Source organism: Mandrillus leucophaeus, unplaced genomic scaffold (assembly GCF_000951045.1).
Source record: "Mandrillus leucophaeus isolate KB7577 unplaced genomic scaffold, Mleu.le_1.0 Scaffold663, whole genome shotgun sequence".
Lineage (NCBI taxonomy): Eukaryota > Metazoa > Chordata > Mammalia > Primates > Cercopithecidae > Mandrillus > Mandrillus leucophaeus.
This window is the reverse complement of record NW_012107175.1, coordinates 867,920-887,031: the sequence shown is the minus strand read 5'-3', so window position 1 is coordinate 887,031 and position 19,112 is coordinate 867,920. Positions and strand designations below refer to the sequence as shown.

At 36.7% G+C, this 19,112-nt stretch overlaps 2 protein-coding genes across 4 annotated transcripts in view; one reads left to right on the top strand and one right to left on the bottom strand.

Annotated features, from left to right (window-relative positions):
• The first annotated feature begins 1,189 nt into the window (after positions 1 to 1,189).
• GPR151 (G protein-coupled receptor 151) lies at positions 1,190 to 2,522 on the top strand. Its single transcript, XM_012001542.1, has one exon. The coding sequence runs from the start codon at positions 1,263 to 1,265 to the stop codon at positions 2,520 to 2,522; it is 1,260 nt and encodes a 419-aa protein (XP_011856932.1). The 5' UTR covers positions 1,190 to 1,262.
• A 3,339-nt stretch (positions 2,523 to 5,861) lies between these two features.
• Positions 5,862 to 19,112, bottom strand: part of TCERG1 (transcription elongation regulator 1) — a 63,578-nt gene continuing 50,327 nt past the window's right edge. For all 3 annotated transcript variants that reach the window (XM_012001539.1, XM_012001540.1, XM_012001541.1), the window contains 7 exons: positions 18,599 to 18,749; positions 13,793 to 13,957; positions 13,318 to 13,500; positions 10,116 to 10,295; positions 9,369 to 9,452; positions 8,098 to 8,198; positions 5,862 to 6,929 (listed from right to left, as the gene is read on the bottom strand). In XM_012001539.1, the coding sequence (XP_011856929.1) occupies positions 6,728 to 6,929; positions 8,098 to 8,198; positions 9,369 to 9,452; positions 10,116 to 10,295; positions 13,318 to 13,500; positions 13,793 to 13,957; positions 18,599 to 18,749 (1,066 nt within the window). In that variant the 3' untranslated portion in view covers positions 5,862 to 6,727. The remainder of the gene's footprint in view (positions 6,930 to 8,097; positions 8,199 to 9,368; positions 9,453 to 10,115; positions 10,296 to 13,317; positions 13,501 to 13,792; positions 13,958 to 18,598; positions 18,750 to 19,112) is intronic.

Below are 19,112 nucleotides of genomic sequence, written 5' to 3'. Positions count from 1 at the left end.
CAGAGTATCCATTGCTTATTTTAAAATTTCAGGGCTAGTTCTACCAAATCATCTTATCTGAGAATTTTTTATTTCTAGAGACAGAGGATCACTCTGTCTCTAGATAGAGTGTGTACGCCATCATGCCTGGCTTATTTGTTTGTTAGAGGTGGGGGCAGGGGTCTCACTTTGTTGCCCAGGCTAGTCTCGAACTTCTGGCCTTAAGCAATCCTCCTGCCTCCACCTCCCCAAATTCTGGGATTACAGGCATGAGCCAGTGTCTCCAGCCCAAAATTATTTTTACCAACTTTAAAATATAATCTTTTAAAAAATCTTAAATGCCTTCCACATAGATATTGTTGATTTTTCTTTCATTTCTCTTGTCATGGTAAATCCTCTAGGAATGCTCTCTGAAAAGCAGCTTAATTCATCATGCAGTTGCCTTCATCACCATCACTTGTTGAAAAGTCTTATTAGTATGTAAAGCAGTTCTAATTTGGAGCTCTAAAATTACCTCTAAAAACTCATAATAAACTGAGAGTCATCCATAATTAGATTTTTTTTAATAGGACTTCTAACTTGTTTTCATTATCCAGCTGTGTTTGATCTCAGCCAGCTGTTGATGGGACTGAGGTGGTTGTAAGGGTTGGGGAAAAGAAGAGGAAGCTCATCTCTGCAGAGTGGGTGGGGGAAGCTTTAGTTCTGTTTAAAACACTGGTTCTCAAAGTGTGGTCTCCCACCCTGCAGCATCAGAGTCTCATGGGAACTTGTTAGAAATGATTTCGTGGGTCCTACTCCAGACCCACTGGATCAGGCCATCAGGTGAAGTTCAAAGAACTTGGTTCAGATGTAGTGTTCACTAAATTACAGACTGCAGTCAAGATTTTAGGAACAGCTGGTTGAAAATAATTGCCTTCACTGGCTCTAGTGACCCCCAAGGAACATACGCCACTTACATGTATGTTCTCTTCATTCATCATTTATGGGTATATTTGTATTACTCCACAGGGCTGACGATTTGGTATTAGACTTGCTAATGAGCAGCAGCCATGTGGTCCTGCTATCTGACAGTCAGTACAGTCACAAGTATATTGTATGCAGCAGAGAAGAGCTTAACAGCCAGCCTCCTTCCACATTCTGCTCTCAGGAAATAAGCAAGGGGAGGATCCAGAGGTGTCATTTGACACTGACGACGCAGTACTTATTTCCTATGCAAAAGAGCCCAGGCAGGAAGACAAACCTAAATAAGAAGCTAACTTCTGTAAGAAGCTGTGAAAAGAGTGATGCTGGCAGCTGCCTTTGCAGACTCTAACTCCAGCAGCATGAATGTATCCTTTGCTCATCTCCACTTTGCCGGAGGGTACATGCCCTCTGATTCCCAGGACTGGAGAACCATCATCCCGGCTCTCTTGGTGGCTGTCTGCCTGGTGGGCTTCGTGGGAAACCTGTGTGTGATTGGCATTCTCCTTCACAATGCTTGGAAAGGAAAGCCATCCATGATCCACTCCCTGATTCTGAATCTCAGCCTGGCTGATCTCTCTCTCCTGCTGTTTTCTGCACCTGTCCGAGCTACAGCATACTCCAAAAGTGTTTGGGATCTAGGCTGGTTTGTCTGCAAGTCTTCTGACTGGTTTATCCACACATGCATGGCAGCCAAGAGCCTGACAATCGTTGTGGTGGCCAAAATATGCTTCATGTATGCAAGTGACCCGGCCAAGCAAGTGAGTATCCACAACTACACCATCTGGTCCGTGCTGGTGGCCATCTGGACTGTGGCCAGCCTGTTACCCCTGCCAGAATGGTTCTTTAGCACCATCAGGCATCATGAAGGTGTGGAAATGTGCCTCGTGGATGTACCAGCTGTGGCTGAAGAGTTTATGTCAATGTTTGGTAAGCTCTACCCACTCCTGGCATTTGGCCTTCCATTACTTTTTGCAAGCTTTTATTTCTGGAGAGCTTATGACCAATGTAAAAAACGAGGAACTAAGACTCAAAATCTTAGAAACCAGATACGCTCAAAGCAAGTCACAGTGATGCTGCTGAGCATCGCCATCACCTCTGCTCTCCTGTGGCTCCCCGAGTGGGTAGCTTGGCTGTGGGTATGGCATCTGAAGGCTGCAGGCCCGGCCCCACCACAAGGGTTCATAGCCCTGTCTCAAGTCCTGATGTTTTCCATCTCTTCAGCAAATCCTCTTATTTTTCTCGTGATGTCAGAGGAGTTCAGGGAAGGCTTGAAAGGTGTATGGAAATGGATGATAACCAAAAAACCTCCAGCTATCTCAGAGTCGCAGGACATACCAGCTGGCAACTCAGAGGGTCTTCCTGACAAGGTTCCATCTCCAGAATCCCCAGCATCCATACCAGAAAAAGAGAAACCCAGCTCTCCTTCCTCTGGCAAAGGGAAAACTGAGAAGGCAGAGATTCCCGTCCTTCCTGATGTAGAGCAGTTTTGGCATGAGAGGGACACAGTCCCTTCTGTACAGGACAATGACCCTATCCCCTGGGAACATGAAGATCAAGAGACAGGGGAAGGTGTTAAATAGATTTAAGTTTCAAAGCAAAACAAATTGTGATTATTGTATTTACTTGTACTGCTGCTTATCAATATTGCTGACTTTACAAACTGTAATACAATTATTACCATTAGGAATTACAAAAATATTTCACAATCTACACTTTCCAAATGTGCAATGTGGTAAGTAGAGAACCATGTTAGAATAGATAATTATGTTTCAGAATTAGAACCTGGCTTCCCAAACAATTTAAGTGTTGTGTAAAGATGTTGCTGTCAAAGTGATTAGATAGCCCGGCTATTCTGTCATTTGTTCACAATGGTTTCACTGGGTACCCCCTAGGACCAGCCCTGTAGTGGACCGGCTGGAGCCTGGAGTAGAGGTTCTGTCAAAGCTGAGCCCCTCTACCTTCAGTTTCATCCTGGACCTGCTAGTCCTAATTTTACCTACCAAATTGTATTTCACATAACCAAAGCTCAAAATCTACTTTCACTTGAGATTTTTAACACATTAATGATAAATTTTAGTTATCTTCATTTACTTAATAAATGTTAATTTACTTGATGAAAAGTCCGTATCATAATGTTCATGACTGAAGGTCAAAGAAAAAGAAACAGCACCTGATTCCAATTCTGGACTAATTTCAACCCATGGCTGGTTCTGGCTAAGTTTAAATAAATTCCAACTTATACTAAAGCCTGCTTCAGTGAACTTTTTAAAGCTACCTGAATGAGTCTTCAGTTTCTGAGAATTTTAGCAGCTTTCCAATGACTTTCAATCGTCTGATATGGGGGAAAAAAGTACTTTAAAAATGTCCTCTCTTCACTTCCAGAATGTGGGACAGTTATTTTTCTATAAGCAGAAATGTGTTCCTCTTAATATCTCCTTTCTCCCAAGATAAACCATGGTTAATGATATAGGTATAGATTACTCCTCAAATATAAATAGAAGATGGAGATGGTGATCTTTCTTGTTAATGGTACTAAACTTACCCTCACCCATAATGCTGAACTTGAACCCTACTCAACTTTTAAAATACTATAGGATTTCTAAGTTATAAAAATAATCGAGCAACCTGAGAAAGAGACTGATGTCAAAAAGAGAAAATCCAACAAACACAAGACAGAATTTGGTTAAGAATACAAAATAAAAAGCATAAGGGCAATGCAGAAAGAAAAGCAGTAAAACTGTATACCCAGACATATGGTAAAATTTGAGTAATAGGCAATAACCATTCATTTTATGGCAAGGTAAAACATACCCAGTAAACCATGATTATGATACATTTCTTCCCCTTTTAAGTATAATGATATTCGTCCATGATGCTTGATTACTTTGTTATAGAACTCGGGTATTTTCACTGAAAGGTTCCCTCAGAACAGAAAAATGCCTTTAGGGCAAACCAAGCAATGCAGAATCTGAAATATAAAGAATTATGTTATGGAAAAAAAAAAGATGTTGTTTTTTATGTTGTGTATGGGTTTCCGGATTCTTTGCTTTTTCATAAGTGGTCATAGTTTGCTTTTTAACACAGGAGGTAGGGCTATATTCTTTTTACTTCCTTCATTACAAATTTTATGTAAAGCTCATGTATTCAAATACAGTAAAATTTAACTCAAGAATCCAAAATATTGTTTTGTGATATGGTAGTTACAGAAAGGATTATCATTGTCTGTGATTATTTGAATTAATAGTTTTTATGTTCATTATATGTAGTAAACTTAGGATGTAAGCTTCCAGGGTTTGACACTTTAAACTTGTAAAGAAATAAAAATAATTACGTTTTACTTCAGATCGTTTCTGGAGATTTAAAGCTGTCTTTGTCTTGAATTATCATTCCAAAATCATTATTAGGAACAATGGAGCTTTATGGGGCTGTTTGACCTTAACACTGGAACATGTCTCAGAGTGAACTTATTTTCAGAGTTTGCTAACAAGCACCAAATCAAGATGCAGACACTGGAACAAAGAGTAATCACAATGAACCTTTCATTAAGAACCTGATACACAAAGTAAGTCCTGACTTGATCCCTTAAAAAATCTGCTTAGAGAAGTTTGATTTGTGTCTTATCTGCTCAATCCCAGATACTTTTAAGATAAAAGTAGGAAATTAGAACAGATATCACCAAACTGTTTTCTTCTCACTTCTCTACTATGAGAAACAATGTAGTAAGTGGACAAACAATACTATGTGGAATTCAGAATAACAAAATAAGGCATTCTGGAAACTTTACCCTTGTGAGACAGTCATATTTCTACATACTACATTATAGTTGTGCTCCTCTTGGCAAGCACTTCAGTTTCATTCCTCAGAGTACTTAAAAATCACTCAATGAACTTATAAAATGAACTTCAAAGAAAGAGAAAAAAGGAAACAAAAGAAGGCCAGGTGTGGTGGTTGACGCCTGTAATCCTAGCACTTTGGGTGGCTGAGGTGGGAGAATGACTTGAGGCCGGGCTTCAGCCTGGGCAACAGAGTGAAACCATTTCTAAAAAAAAAAAAAAAAAAGCCAGACATGGTAATGCGGTAATGCATCCCTGCAGTCTCAGCTACTCAGAAGGATCACTGAAACCAGGAGTTCAACATTACAGTGAGCTATGATGGCACCACTACACTCCAGCCTAGGAGACAGTGAGATCCTTTGTACAAATTAAAAGAAAAAACATATCCTGTTTATCAACTTTATAGCTGAAGACCTTAGTCTGATCAATGCCAGGTTCCTACATACAGAGTTCACAAAATTTCTATGACACTTAATAGATTTAAGCTAAGAACTATATAACATGAATGTGAATGCGTGTGTCTGTGACTATACACACAACATACAAACACAGATCTGTTGGTATTCCTTCTTTCTAGGATTTGTTACAATCATAGTGGGTAAAAGATAATGGAAAATAAATTATTCTATTAATACATATATTTTCTTAAACATTTATTTATGTGGCACTCTGAAGCGAGCAATCTATGAGGGGATAAAATAAAAAGATTTGTTTTCAACTCGGGAGGTAAAGCTAGATATATCAATTTGGAACCGATTCATGGTGTGACGCACACATGTTGAAAGAATGCCAAAAAGGTGCAAACCATCATACAGTACAAAGGACAAAAACAAAAAAAACCCCAGCATCTTCTTGCTTTGAGGCAATAAGGCACTGCTAAAAAGACTTGAGCACCAAAATGATTCTCTACAAATTCTTTCCTTTTTATGCTGCAAATACTAATTATATTCAAACCTTTAAAAACTAGGTAATACTTAAGATTTAGAGTCAACTTACTTTGTGCGAAATTCTATTTGCTGCTTTTTTAAAAATCAGGTTAAAATAAGCTCTTAAAAATTAAGTAACAATAATCATATACAATACAGATATATAAAAAGGGTTGGTTTATTGTAGTTCAAATACATAAACTGAACATTCAAACATCTTAAAATTAAACTTTAGCAACAAAGTTTAACATTCAAACAGGAGTATAGTTTACAAGAAACACCCAGAAAGGTAATTTGTTGTCTAATCCAGAATATTGATAAAGATCACTTAATGGTGAATAAAATATGTTTAACCAGTGGTTCTATTCTGGCCAACATGTTAGTTATGACCGTGGTTCCATACCTGAGAAGAAATTACTACATAAATCTTCTCTTAGGCTAAACAACAAGACTTGGTCTATAATTCAGAGGGGATAATCAAAGCACGTAAGTGAACAAATAAAACTAATCTGATCTTTAGAGACAAAGGTAAAAGTATTGTCCATTATAATAATCGTAGCCTCTGGAAGATAAGAATTCAATTTTCAGTGTCTTCTCTTTTACCCGCTTTAAAAAAAAAAAATCAAAACAAAACAAACCCCAACTCAGGTTTTCTTGGAGTCTGTGGTATTTGCATCTGGCAAGTTCAAGCCACAAATGCTCTTACTTCTTGCATGTATTAACACTGCTAGGAAGAACGTCACCAAGTCACTGACTTCCACACCTCATAAAAGGATGAATTTTAGCTTCAAGATTTTAAGATTTACTAGAGACAGCCTATATTTGAGTATGTATGTCAGTCATGCCACACAAAGAAAAGCATAAATATTTCCAAAGTGTTCTGTTCAGAAACTGTTCACAAATGCTTCTCCTTCTGTTTGTCAGATGGTTTTGCAATAGGTTGACTAATGCACATATATGTAAAAACCTGAAAATTGGCTCATGCAAGCATTTTGAATAGATACCCCTGTGGAAGAGTATTTAGAATTATTTTGTTGATCGTCTCGTGGGCTCTGATGCTGTAGGTGGTGGGGGTGGACCCCGGCGATCCAGGTCATCAACATATGCCACAATCAGTTTACGCCTCTCCTCTGGCACACAGTCCAATACTAAATACCGTTTGTCATTCTGTAAAATTTTTTCTACATCTTTCAGGTGCTGATCAGATTCTTGGATTAATTTTTTGGATCTGAAATAAGAAAAAGAAGTCCAAGAATTACTGACTGCTGTTCACAGGTCTTTCAGAAATGAGCTGGAAATGTCCATCTAGTTCCTAATTGTGTTTCCACTTTTTTTTTTTTTAAGAAAAATTTCACTGCAGTGGTCACCTTTGTAAGTCGCCTCAGCAAAGACTCCAAGGAGTGAAAGGGCCTCAGAAGCTGAATTACCCTCCCACCCCTAGTGGTGGTCCCTCCAGATCAGGGCTGAGGGTGGGTGGGTAAATCTTGCCCGTGCTGTACCTGTTCTGTGGATGAACAGAGGACTTCAGTCTGCGGGGCTGCCAATCCCAGCATCTTTCACAAGCTTTCACTTTCACATCTTTCACTAAATTAACTATAAAAATGTAGAAAGAAGTCTTACTTCACATCTAATTTAAAAGCCCAAGCTGATGCAAAACATTAAGGATCCTGACCAAAAAATCCAAATGACAAAATATCTAAAAACCACACCCTCAGCACTATCTAGCCTCCCGTGCACATACCCTTTATTAAGATGTTTCAAATTTCTCTCTTAAAGAAGAAAAGCTGGAGCATGAAACAAAAATGGTTTCCTGCATACTGACTGGTTAAGCAATGCAAAATTGTTTTCCTGATGATAAATTGTTAGGGGTGGGTTTGCTACAGAGAAATCTTTTTTATAGGCTCTAATTTCATAATTTACAATTTGCATTTAAATGTACCCAGCAAAATGCTTTCCTTTGAGGGGAAAAAAAAATGTTTATGCTGAGCTTACATAGATGATTTCATGCTTTAGAATGATCTAACCACACTGAATAGTCTTCAGAGGAGGCAAAGAACTGATAGTGAAAGATTATTTTAAAAGACTTTTCATGAAATACAATTCTTATATAGTTGAGGGTATTCCTAAAAAAAGCAGTGAAGTAAAAAAAAAAAAAAAAAAGGTATGTATTAAAAACTGGATGGGTGGGTAACACAAAATAAGAATTGACATCTGGGCCCTTTCTTTAAAAAAAAAAAGTATGGTAGATATGGGCTGTATTTGACTTTGGACAGAAGTTGGCATCTTCTTATCCCTAAAAATTAATAATGTGTGTGAATGCAAAGAATGCTCTGACCATTAGAGTAAAGACTAGTAAAGAGAATGACTGCCAATATCAAACATTTCATTGCACACACCTATATGTTATAAATTTGGTCTCTTTCAAAAGCGTCCTGAAGTCAGCTTTGGCTGTGATATATTTGTCTCTGATATATTCTTCAAATTCTCTTTGTTTTTTCTGTTAAACAAAAAAAAAAAAAGTTAAGATTATGGAAATAAAGCCCACTAATTCCAAAATAAACATCAATTATTTATTAAACAGTAATGTTTAAGTCACATAATAAAATTCAAATTTCAAAAGAAAAAGGCAACAGGGTACATTTTGTTCATATATAAAATTCATTAAATCACATAATCTGCAATGCTCATTTTTGTGGCATATAGAAAGAATGAGGAATCATAAATTAGTAGTGGCTGAAACTTGAGAACTTCCTATGCGCTACACTGCTGAGCATTTTATGAGGATCATCTACTTCAATCTTCATAATAACCTCATGAAGTGGACACTTAAAAATAAGGATATTAAGGATTAAGTGTTCACTTCCTGCACACTGTATTTTTAACTTCAAGAACAAAAACAGTAATTTGTGGATACAGCAACTGTAGGTTAACACTCAAAACTTAACTTACACAGTACTGAGCATTTAGCTTTCTGGCAAGCCGAAAGTCATAAGATGAATAAACTCTTTGGACTTAAAAAATACTTTATTATCAATTCTAAACAGTCAGAAAAGTTGGAAACTGAGACTGGGTCTACCACTCTTTCCCAGTCATGCATATTTTATGGTCCAAACATCTACAATCCAATAGACTTTGAGGGGGAAGAATATTAGATTTATGAGTTTTTATAAAAGATGCCCAGACCTAGAGAAACCAACCAGGAAAGGGGAATGACGTAAAAGAAAACAAATAAAAGGCCTAGGGATAAAATGAACTATAGTAAACAACACTTTTCTTAACATCATTCACTGTTTCAGACCTTGAAGCATATGAGAACTAGCGATCTCGTTACAGGGTTCTGTTAGTCAGGCTTAAGAGTCAAGTGCTTTCATAGTTTGGTACCAATTGCCAGCCTAAATCTAAATATGTCTGTCTAGTGGTACCTGACTAAAATAAAACTGCAGCTTCATTAAACCTCTAAGATCCTAAAATACAAGCTTCACCCCAAGCATTAAAATGTTAAACTTTCTATTGTGCTCTCTTGCTAATTTATCATGCAAGAAACAAAACATGAACTTAAAAATCAGATTCATTTCTCATACACTTAAAAGTAATTCACTTAAAACAATCAACTTCATATTTAAGTATTTCTAAATTGATAGTAAATCTTGACACAAAATCCTCTTACCCTGTCACTGGAGGAGAACTTAATACACCGAGGATCTTCCTTAATGATTTTTTTTACTTCTTTCCACGTGGATGTTAAGGTAATCTTTGAAAAGACATGTGAATAAAAAACATAAATACAACTCACTTTTACTTAGGGGGTCAAACTGCAGCACATATGGTACATAATATTACACACTGACCTGCGATCTCTTGTAATGCCCAAGCGTAACTGGACTAGTTAGGGACAGGGAAGCAGCGTTAATGCAATTTCTTTTTGTTGGCTTGCCACAAGAGTTATTTTCATGGCCATACTTTCAAGGTGGCCTAAGACAATCACCTGCAAACCCTGTATTTACATGGGCAAACATCGTAACTTCTGAAGAAACCATCACCAAAAAGAGAGCAGATAAAAAGGAACAAAACCTGGATAACAAAGCGTACAAACTGCCGAACAAGAGGCCACAGTACCAAATTGAAAATGGATCAAAAGAAGAAATTTGCTAAATCTATTATCAGGAGGGATCACTGACCACACAGCTAAGGACATTTTGAATTACTATAGGAGCAGTTGTGAATGTGAAAACTAGAAAGAATAGGAATTTCTAAATTAAGAATACCATAATTTTTTTAAATCAGAGAATTGTCATATAACGAATTCCAGTAATGAATCTAAAGACCATGACACTAAAAATCATATCAATGCTTTGCTTTAAATTACTAACAAAGATTCATCTAGATTAAAATGAGAAAAATAAGGGACTCTTACCGCAGAAGTTTCATCCAGAAGTTGCCTAAAGTGCTCCCTCTTTTTTTTGGTAAGTGCTTCAATGTGTTCATTAAAAAGTTTCTCTTTCTCCTCTCTTTCCAATAAGGATCCAGATTCCCAGCGGTGATCTTTTCGGAGGGTCCTACGAGTATCAGACCATGACACATCTGAAGAACGTACCTGAAGAGAAAAAATTATATATATATCACCAAAGAGACTTATCTGAATGTCTATTTGCACTTCCAAGTCCACTGCAGCATTATTCACAATAGCCAAGATACGGAATCAACCTAAGTGTCTATCAACAGATACACGGATAAAGAAAATGTAATAAATATACACAATGGAGTACTACTCAGCCTTAAAAAAAAGAGGAAAATTCTATTCATCTGTGGCATGGACAAACCTAGAGGATAATATAAGTGAAATAAGCCAAGCACAGAAACACAAATACTGCACAGTCTCACATTTGTGGAATCCGAAAAAGTTGAACTCATAGAAATAGAGAGTAGATAGACGGTCACCAAAGTCTAGGGGGTAGGAGACAGGACAAGGGAGAGAATGAGGAGTTACTTGTCAAAGATAAGGAAGTTTCAGAGAGACAGCAGAAATAAGTTTTGAGATCTACTGTATACCAGGGTTAACTAAAGTCAACAATGTATTCTATATTCAAAATAACTGACAGCAAATTCCAAATGTCTCACCACAAAAAATTACAAGCAAACAAAGTGATGACTATGTTAAACAGCTTTGGTTTAATCATTCCACATTATCTACCTATATGGAAACAGCAACTGTACCCCGTAAGTATATACAATTATGATTTCTCAAAACAATTTTTAAAAAGAAGACAGCATAATAGAAGGCATAACAGGTCACGCTGGCTCACCAACCAGCAAAAAGATATGCTTCATTGGTGGTAATGGCATTAAAAGTTAAGCCATACTACTGCCAATGTGAAGAAACACAGACTAAAATGACAGAAAGGTAAGAAAAGAAAAAGATAAAAACATTTATTTAACCAACACTTACCAAGCATCTAAATACAAGTCAGATAAATACCATGCTTCACAGTAAGATTACAAAATAAGTAAGACGCTATCCCTTCTTTCAAAGAGCTCACTTGAAGAAAAACAAGGATAAAAAGGCCAGGCGCGGTGGCTCACGCCTGTAATCCCAGCACTTTGGGAGGCGGGTGGATCACCTGAGGTCAGGAGTTTGAGACCAGCCTGGCCAACATGGCTAAACCCCATTTCTACTAAAAATACAAAAATTAGCTGGGTGTGGTGGCGCGTGCCTGTAGTCCCACCTACTCAGGAGACTGCGGCAAGAGAATCACTTGAACCCAGGAGGCAGACGTTGCAGTGAGCCAAGATCATGCCACTGCACTCCAGCTGGGTGACAGAGACTCCATCTCAAAACAAACAAACCAACAAACAAAAAAACCAAAAAGGATAAACATGTAAACAAATAACTGCAAGTACAGGTAATAAGTGCTGTAGAGTCATATGCTGAGCAGAAGGGTGGTCTAAGGAACAGTGAGATCGAATCTGCCTAGATGGGTCAGGAGTAGCCTCACAGGAGAGATATTTGAGTGTACCCTTGAAGAACGAGAAAGTGTGTCACTGCAACAGGAACACTTCCAAATCATTTCAGGTAGAGGGACTGCCATGAGCAATGGAAGGATGGTATGGTTCATTAAGCATGTTCAGCAAGGCTACAGTTCAAGGAGCAAGTGAAGAAAGCAAAGGTGTTTAGGAAATATGAAGGTGGGAGGTAAGAAATGAACCATCTTTTATATTATGCTAAGGAGGCTGAATGTGACCTGCAGGAAACTGCTGGGAGTACAGAGAACCTTCATCCCCTGCAAGTAACCAGGAGAGTGACAAAATTAGATTCGTTTTTTATGAAGATTTCTGTGACTGCAATAGAACAGATAAATTTGAGAGAATGTTAGACAGAAATTAGGAAACTACTATAACTGTCTAGGGTGTAGGACAAGGTTGTCCAACCCGTGGCCCACAGGCCACATGCAGCCCAGGATGGCTCTGAATGTGCCCCAACACAAATTCATAAACTTTCTTAAAACACTGAGATTTTTTTTTTTTTTTTTTTTTTTTTTTAGCTCATCAGCTATCATAAGTGTTAACGTACATTTTTCTTTTTGAGACGGAGTCTCACTCTGTCACCAGGCTGGAGTGCAGTGGCACAATCTCGGCTCACTGCAGCCTCCGCCTCCCAGGTTCAAGTGATGCCCCTGCCTCAGCCTCCCACGTAGCTGGGACTACAGGCACGCACCACCACACCCGGCTAATTTTTGTATTTTTACTAGAGACGGGGTTTTGCCATGTTGGCCAGCCTAGTCTTGAACTCCTGACCCCAAGTGATCTGCCCGCCTTAGCCTCTCAAAGTGCTGGGATTACAGGCGTGAGCCACCGTGCTCAGCCATGTTAGTGAACTTTATGTGTGGCCCAAGACAATTCTCCTTCTTCCAATGTGGCCCAGGGAAGCCAAAAGATTGGATACCCCTGGGTAGAGTAAGAAACAGATGCAAGGGAAGAAATCAAAAGTGACAAGAGTAAAAAGTTCCACTGAAAAAGAGAAAAGAAATAGCATAGGAGAGATGTGACAAAGAGAAGCCACCCCCAACTCCAAAAAATATTAGCAAGTAGGACAGTAGTCTGGGGGCATTCACTGTAGGGACAAAAAACCCTACATACCTCAACAACCCGGAGGGGTAAGGGAGAAAGATTTACAACAAAGTTTCAGGGTATCTCCTGGGGTCAGTTACACCTCCAGTCCTCAATGTCATACCATCTACAAGTATAACTGATCATCACAATGATGGCCCTAAATCATCAACCAGAAGGTTAAATTGTGTTCAGCACATTTTGTTTCTCACTATGGCAGGTAAGTGTGTGGTATGTCGACTTTCATCAAGAATGATAAATAATAAAGTTGTGAGACTAAATGATTATGACTTTCCATATGTGCAAAATGCCTAACTTCTGAATTTGTTAAATAACTAGGGTTTTTTCCTATAGTAACAGTACTAATACCAAGTATTCAATTTTTAAATGCTTTATAATTTAGCAAATTATCTCCCTCAGAATTGAGTAACATTAAAATATTCATAACAGTAATATAATAAATTTCCAATATCCAGTATGTTAGAGAAAAAAAGTAAAATATTAACATATACCATATCAGACAGAAGAGCTTTGAAATTCTGGATAGCTTCTTCTCGTTTGTGCTGCTCTCTCTCTCGATCTATTTCTTTTGTTTGTTCTGAACGAGCCTTTTGAACCTCCCTTTCTCGTTCTCGAAGGCTTGCCTCAATGCGGGCTTGCCTTTCAAGCTCCTTTTCTTTTTCTGAGTCTAAATTCTGTAAAAGTAAAAATTACATTATCCTTCTTACCAACTCCATCAAAGTATGTTTTTACAGAATAACCAGCTTGCCAAATAAAAAATTCCAAATCTAGTTTTTGCCCAGAATATACCTAGACACTATGTGTTTAAACACTCTCGTCTCCAAATCAACTAGACTCTCATGTTAAGAATACCAACAAGAAAAATTCCAAACCCCCAATAGAAAAATCCCCAACAACATATACCCTTAAACACAAGTTAGAATTGTATTATTCAATGAAAGAAATACAAGTAAACACAACAGTTACCTTGGCTATTTTTTCAATGTACTGTTTGAAAAGATCTTCTCTCATTGATGAACTATCTACTGCTTTGTAACGTGGATCACTTTCTACTTTGTCTTTTACTTTGCTCCATCGAGACTGACTGTCCAAGTGATGATTAGATAATAGTTCAAAGAAATCCGATTTAATCTGTATTTTGAAACAGGTAGTGGGATGGGAGGGAAAATAATGTACCATGAGAAATTCATCATATCTTAAATATTTACAACTAGAAAAAAAATTCACTTACCTTAAATATGAGAATAGCTTTTAAAATACAGGCATTTAGAGTAGAATGAATTACAGTAAAAGATCAGAAGTGTTCTTTTACTAGAAATGTAAACATCAACAAGCATATAAGCTTTCATCTAAAATTTGCCTAATTCAAGATAAATAATACTTTATAAAGAAATCATTCAAATATAGAAAAAGGCTTTTTCAGATTGTTGATAACTTCAGATCTCAGAACTGCCATGTATTCATAGGGAATATAAATTTACATCGAGCTGCATTTATTTTTAGCTAAGAGTCAGGCTTATGAGCTGATAATACTTTAATATCAACATGGTAAAAATGATTTATTTAAAAAACTATATGGATAAAAATTTTGGCCATTGAAATTAATAAGACATTTAAAAATCACTGCAAGTCATTACAAACTTACACTGTCAAATGTCTAAAATCAAAATGGGGTAAAAATTTGTATTTTGGTGAAAAAAGGCAGTTGTACACCTTGGTATGTGAGAAAGTTATAGAATTTCTATGTTCATAATTAACCATTACTAAAAAATTGCATTCAGATCTTCTATACTTTTTAGCATTAAACATGTATGCCTATACCATTATAAACTCAGAATGTAAGTGTTTATCCAGTATTATATTCAACTGAAATACCAATAACATTGTATCAAAGGTATTAAACATTAATCCTTCAGTATCAACATATACAACTACTTAAAACCCCTCTCCAAAACTGTATTTCTTATTTATTTAAATAGGTGAGGAAAGGAGTAAATGAGATAGTTATTTTTATGCACGTCTGAGGGCCTAATTGTTTTAAAATTTAATCCCACGTATACTACTTTGTACTTCTACCACAGAAGATACCCAAGATAACCAAGGTCATTTCAACAAAGGATTCTGACCATATTAAGAACCCCTCCTTTCCAGTAGGAATTGAATATGGACCTTCCCACCTGATCAGGGGAATCAGGATTTAAAATGTGTGTGCACAAAAATATATGAATCATTCCTTCTGCCTAGTCTAACACTATCATTTCCCCTTACAACTTCATTTCTCCTACTGGAGGATTAAAAGTGAGACTGAGGCCAGGCACGGTGGCTCATGCCTGTAATCCCAGCACTTTGGGAGGGTGAGGTGGGTGGATCACCTGAGGTCACGAGTTGGAAACCAGCCTGAAAAACATGGTGAAACCCCGTCTCTACTAAAATTACAAGTTAGCTGGGTGTGGTGGCAGGTGCCTGTAATCCCAGCTACTCGGGAGGCTGAGGCAGGAGAATCGCCTGAACCCGGGAGGCAGAGGTTGCAGTGAGCCGAGACTACACCACTGCACTCCAGCCTGGGCAACAAGAGTGAAACTCCATCTCAAAAAAAAAAAAAAAAAAAAAAAAAAAAGTGACATTGATGTCCTTTCTGGAAAATACTTTTAAGGTTATAAGAAAGAGAATATCTGCATCTGAAATGTTTCTAAAGACAAGAGCTAATCAGCTGTGGATTTCTCCACTACTAAACTTGGCCTTTCACTTTGAACTAGTAAGAAATACTCATAAACCCAGTATTTCCAGACAGTGATTAAGAAACCACCTGATGTAGTGATGTAACTTAAATTTTTCTGTTCATCTTGTCTATTTTTTATCTGACATGATGAATACCAAATTCCTAGATGCATTTGACAACTGGAAGGCAAAATTTACAAAATTTATGTTAAATAAAACATGCAAGTTATATCAAATAGGAATCTTTCTAAGCCACAGGAATTTGTATTAGCTTAAAACAATTTTCATATGTTAGACATGAAACCTATAAAGTAAGGATTATCATATAGGTTTTTAAATGTGTGATGTATAAACAAGTGAACTTTAAATAAAATTAAACTTTAACTTCCCTTCATTGTGGACATTACCATGACAGGTTATAAATGGCTTACTAAGGCTATCAGTATGAGAACAATTGCCTGACAGCTGCATAAATGTCAAAAAATGTCATTTACCATTAGCTGCAATTCAAGGCCTTATTATTCTCCCCATTCCTTACTATAATGAAAATAATTTATTCACAGGAAATTTAAAAGAGAGGGAAGAGAAAAATGTCAATTTCGTAACAGTGGATTAACTCCAATTATGTACAACCTCAAATGTGCTATATAAAAGGTAAAGTATTTGAACCACAATTCTATAAAAATTGGTTATAATATTACAATAAAATAGCTTAAGAATAGCTACTTTGGCAAACAAAATAATTTTTTTGTTTAATCCCACTCTGTTGTCCAGGCTGGAGTGCAGTGGAACCATCAAAACTCACTGCAGCCTTGACCGTTTGGCTTCAAGCGATTCCCCCACTTCAGATTCCAGAGTAACTGGAACTACAGAAGCACATCACTACCAGCTATTTTTTTGTTTTGTTGTAGAGATGGGGGTCTTGCTATATTGTCTAGGCTGGTCTCAAGCAATCCTCCTGCCTCGGCCTCCCAGAGTGCTGGGATTACAGGCATGAATCGCCACGCCTGGCTGATAATTAGACTTTTAAAGGCATTTTTTAATAAAATGGAAATCTAGTAGTTAAAACTACATGAAAATGATGCTCTTACTGTGAGAATGACTTTACTTTGAAAATGTTACTTAAGAAAAACAAGAATTTCACCAGAAGTCAATGTTCTTCACAGGTTTTCAAAACTGGTTTTAAAATTAGTTTTAAACCTTCAGTATTCTAACTATCATAATGCTACGAAGACCAGCTGGAGAATTACAAGAACAAGGAAATAAATTCTAATACCATGCTACTGGTACTGCTCTTGCTATCTAATTACACAGTTCCAATGTGATGTTTTTTTTAAGTATACACAATATACTTAAGAACAGTATAAACAATACAGTGGAAGTCATGAAAGAAAAATGATAAAACCCCATAAACCAAATGTGCTCAAAATGTGAATATAAAATCCACTATATTTAAACCCTTACTTTAAAGATTTCTGCTTTGATGGCCTAGTTAGTCATTGATTTTGCATTCTTTAAATTGGCTGAGAAAGCTTCACTTTAGCAATTTCCTGCCTTTTTTTCTTTAATCTAGTAATGGTATAAAGCCAAACCTGTAATTTAGAGAATTAAGATTTTTATAGTCAAAATAAAATAAAGCTGAATATATTAAATATTAGATTTATTTAATTTAGATGTCATATCTATTTAATTTCTTTTTTTAAATTAACACATTCTGGGCACAATTCTCATCACTTCATAAGGAAAAAAGACTAAAAAAATGTAAAGTACCGGAACTGCGGGAGGCTAAAGTCACCACACAGAGATACCAATTCTTTCCTCACTAGGGAATCCCATAACACTTTGCGTGTCAGTGATTGACAGCTGTCACTGAACTGATTGACAGGCCGCACAGCACAAAACTGTAAAGTCTATCCACTTGTTATAAAACAGAATACATAGAATAGTTATAAAAAAAAGTGTTTAGAAAAAGAAAATCAGTTACAAATGCAAAGATAAATACATTTAATTTGTATAAAAGCAATCATACAAAATCAAACAATCACTTATTTACTTGGTTTTCTTAAATAGGTTATTCTAAAAGTCAAAAGTAGCAAATAATTCATTAACATGACTCTAATTCAACATATAAAATTATGTAGTAGAATTTGATTTTACACATTTCCTCTGAGAAGCATAATCATTTTTTAAGTAAACAGTGAAACAATTCTGGAAAACTCACTTGGAAGCCAAATAAGTTGGATAATTAGGAAGTTTCAGATATTTCTGATAAAAGCTCTTTTAGCTAATACTGTTACTATTTTGAATGAAAGAGACTTCTTCCCAGGAGTAGCATTACTTTCAAACAACATTCCTTAATAGAACTTGTAATATTATAACTTTCTAGAATAAGAGGTAATTGTAAATGTCAAGAATGATTAGGCTCCAGAGGTTATTTTTCTACATTCACAAAGCATACCGGGACACTAAGGAGAGTGGCTGCATGTTTTGATGGTTCACACACCACTGGGGTCATCTCCCTACTACTTTGCCTCCCCAGTGGTAAGCTCCTCTCCACTCCTGACGCTGCTATCAAATGACATTTGGAATTCATTCATCTTTAATAGCTGACCTTTAATTCTGATAAGCAGTAATTTATATGTAAGATATGTTTACTGAAAGATTAGAAAGTCACTAAAATGCTGTCTTTTAGAGGGCAAAAAAGATAAAGAAGCTCTTTGAAATTCAAATATTACCACCTATAAAGAATCCTGAAATCTTAGAAGGCACCACCGAGCAGGCAGTCCTAACAACCCGTTCTGAGTTTACCAGGCATCTTAATATTAATATAATTTAAAGCAAAAGTATATAGTTTAGTGAAGCTACTAAAATAAGTATTACGTAAGTAAAGTGACAGAATACATACATACATACATAATTATAAAAGCTAAAAGAACAGTCCATGTAGGTCCTATTATTTATGCTGATGGATAAGGTTAGACACATTAACACCAGCACAATCCTTTCCCATTCACACTCCCATCAATCACACCACTGGAACTAAAACCATCTTACCTTCTCACCTCTGGTCTTCGAATCTTCTTTCTCTTTCTTCCTAGCAGCGGCCACAAACTCATTAAACAAGGCTTCTCGGTCTTTCATCTTTTCAATTGCTTTGAATCTTGAATCTTTAGCATGCTTGGCTGCAAATTCACTAAAAGTTGCTCTGTAACAAAATTACAAGTGTGCTAACTTTGGCAGTTACTTCTGCTTGTATAAAGGCATAGCAGAAGATACCATTTTTCCAACAAGAGTATATGACAAAGAGACACTGGGACTCAACATCTACCTAACAGTGAATAGTAGGTTTCAGAAAGGAGTAAAAAGAGGTAAAGAGCAAAAATGTGGTTAAGGGATTTGTATGCTATCAGCATAGAATTAGAATATTTATTATAAAAAAAAAAAAGAGAGATCACAGAGTAAAGAATTTGCATGCCTCAATAGACAAGAGCTCATCAATTTCTACTCTAAGATGAAGCTGAGTCCTGCCTCCAGCCATAAGAGAAAAATTTTTATTGGATTAGCTGTC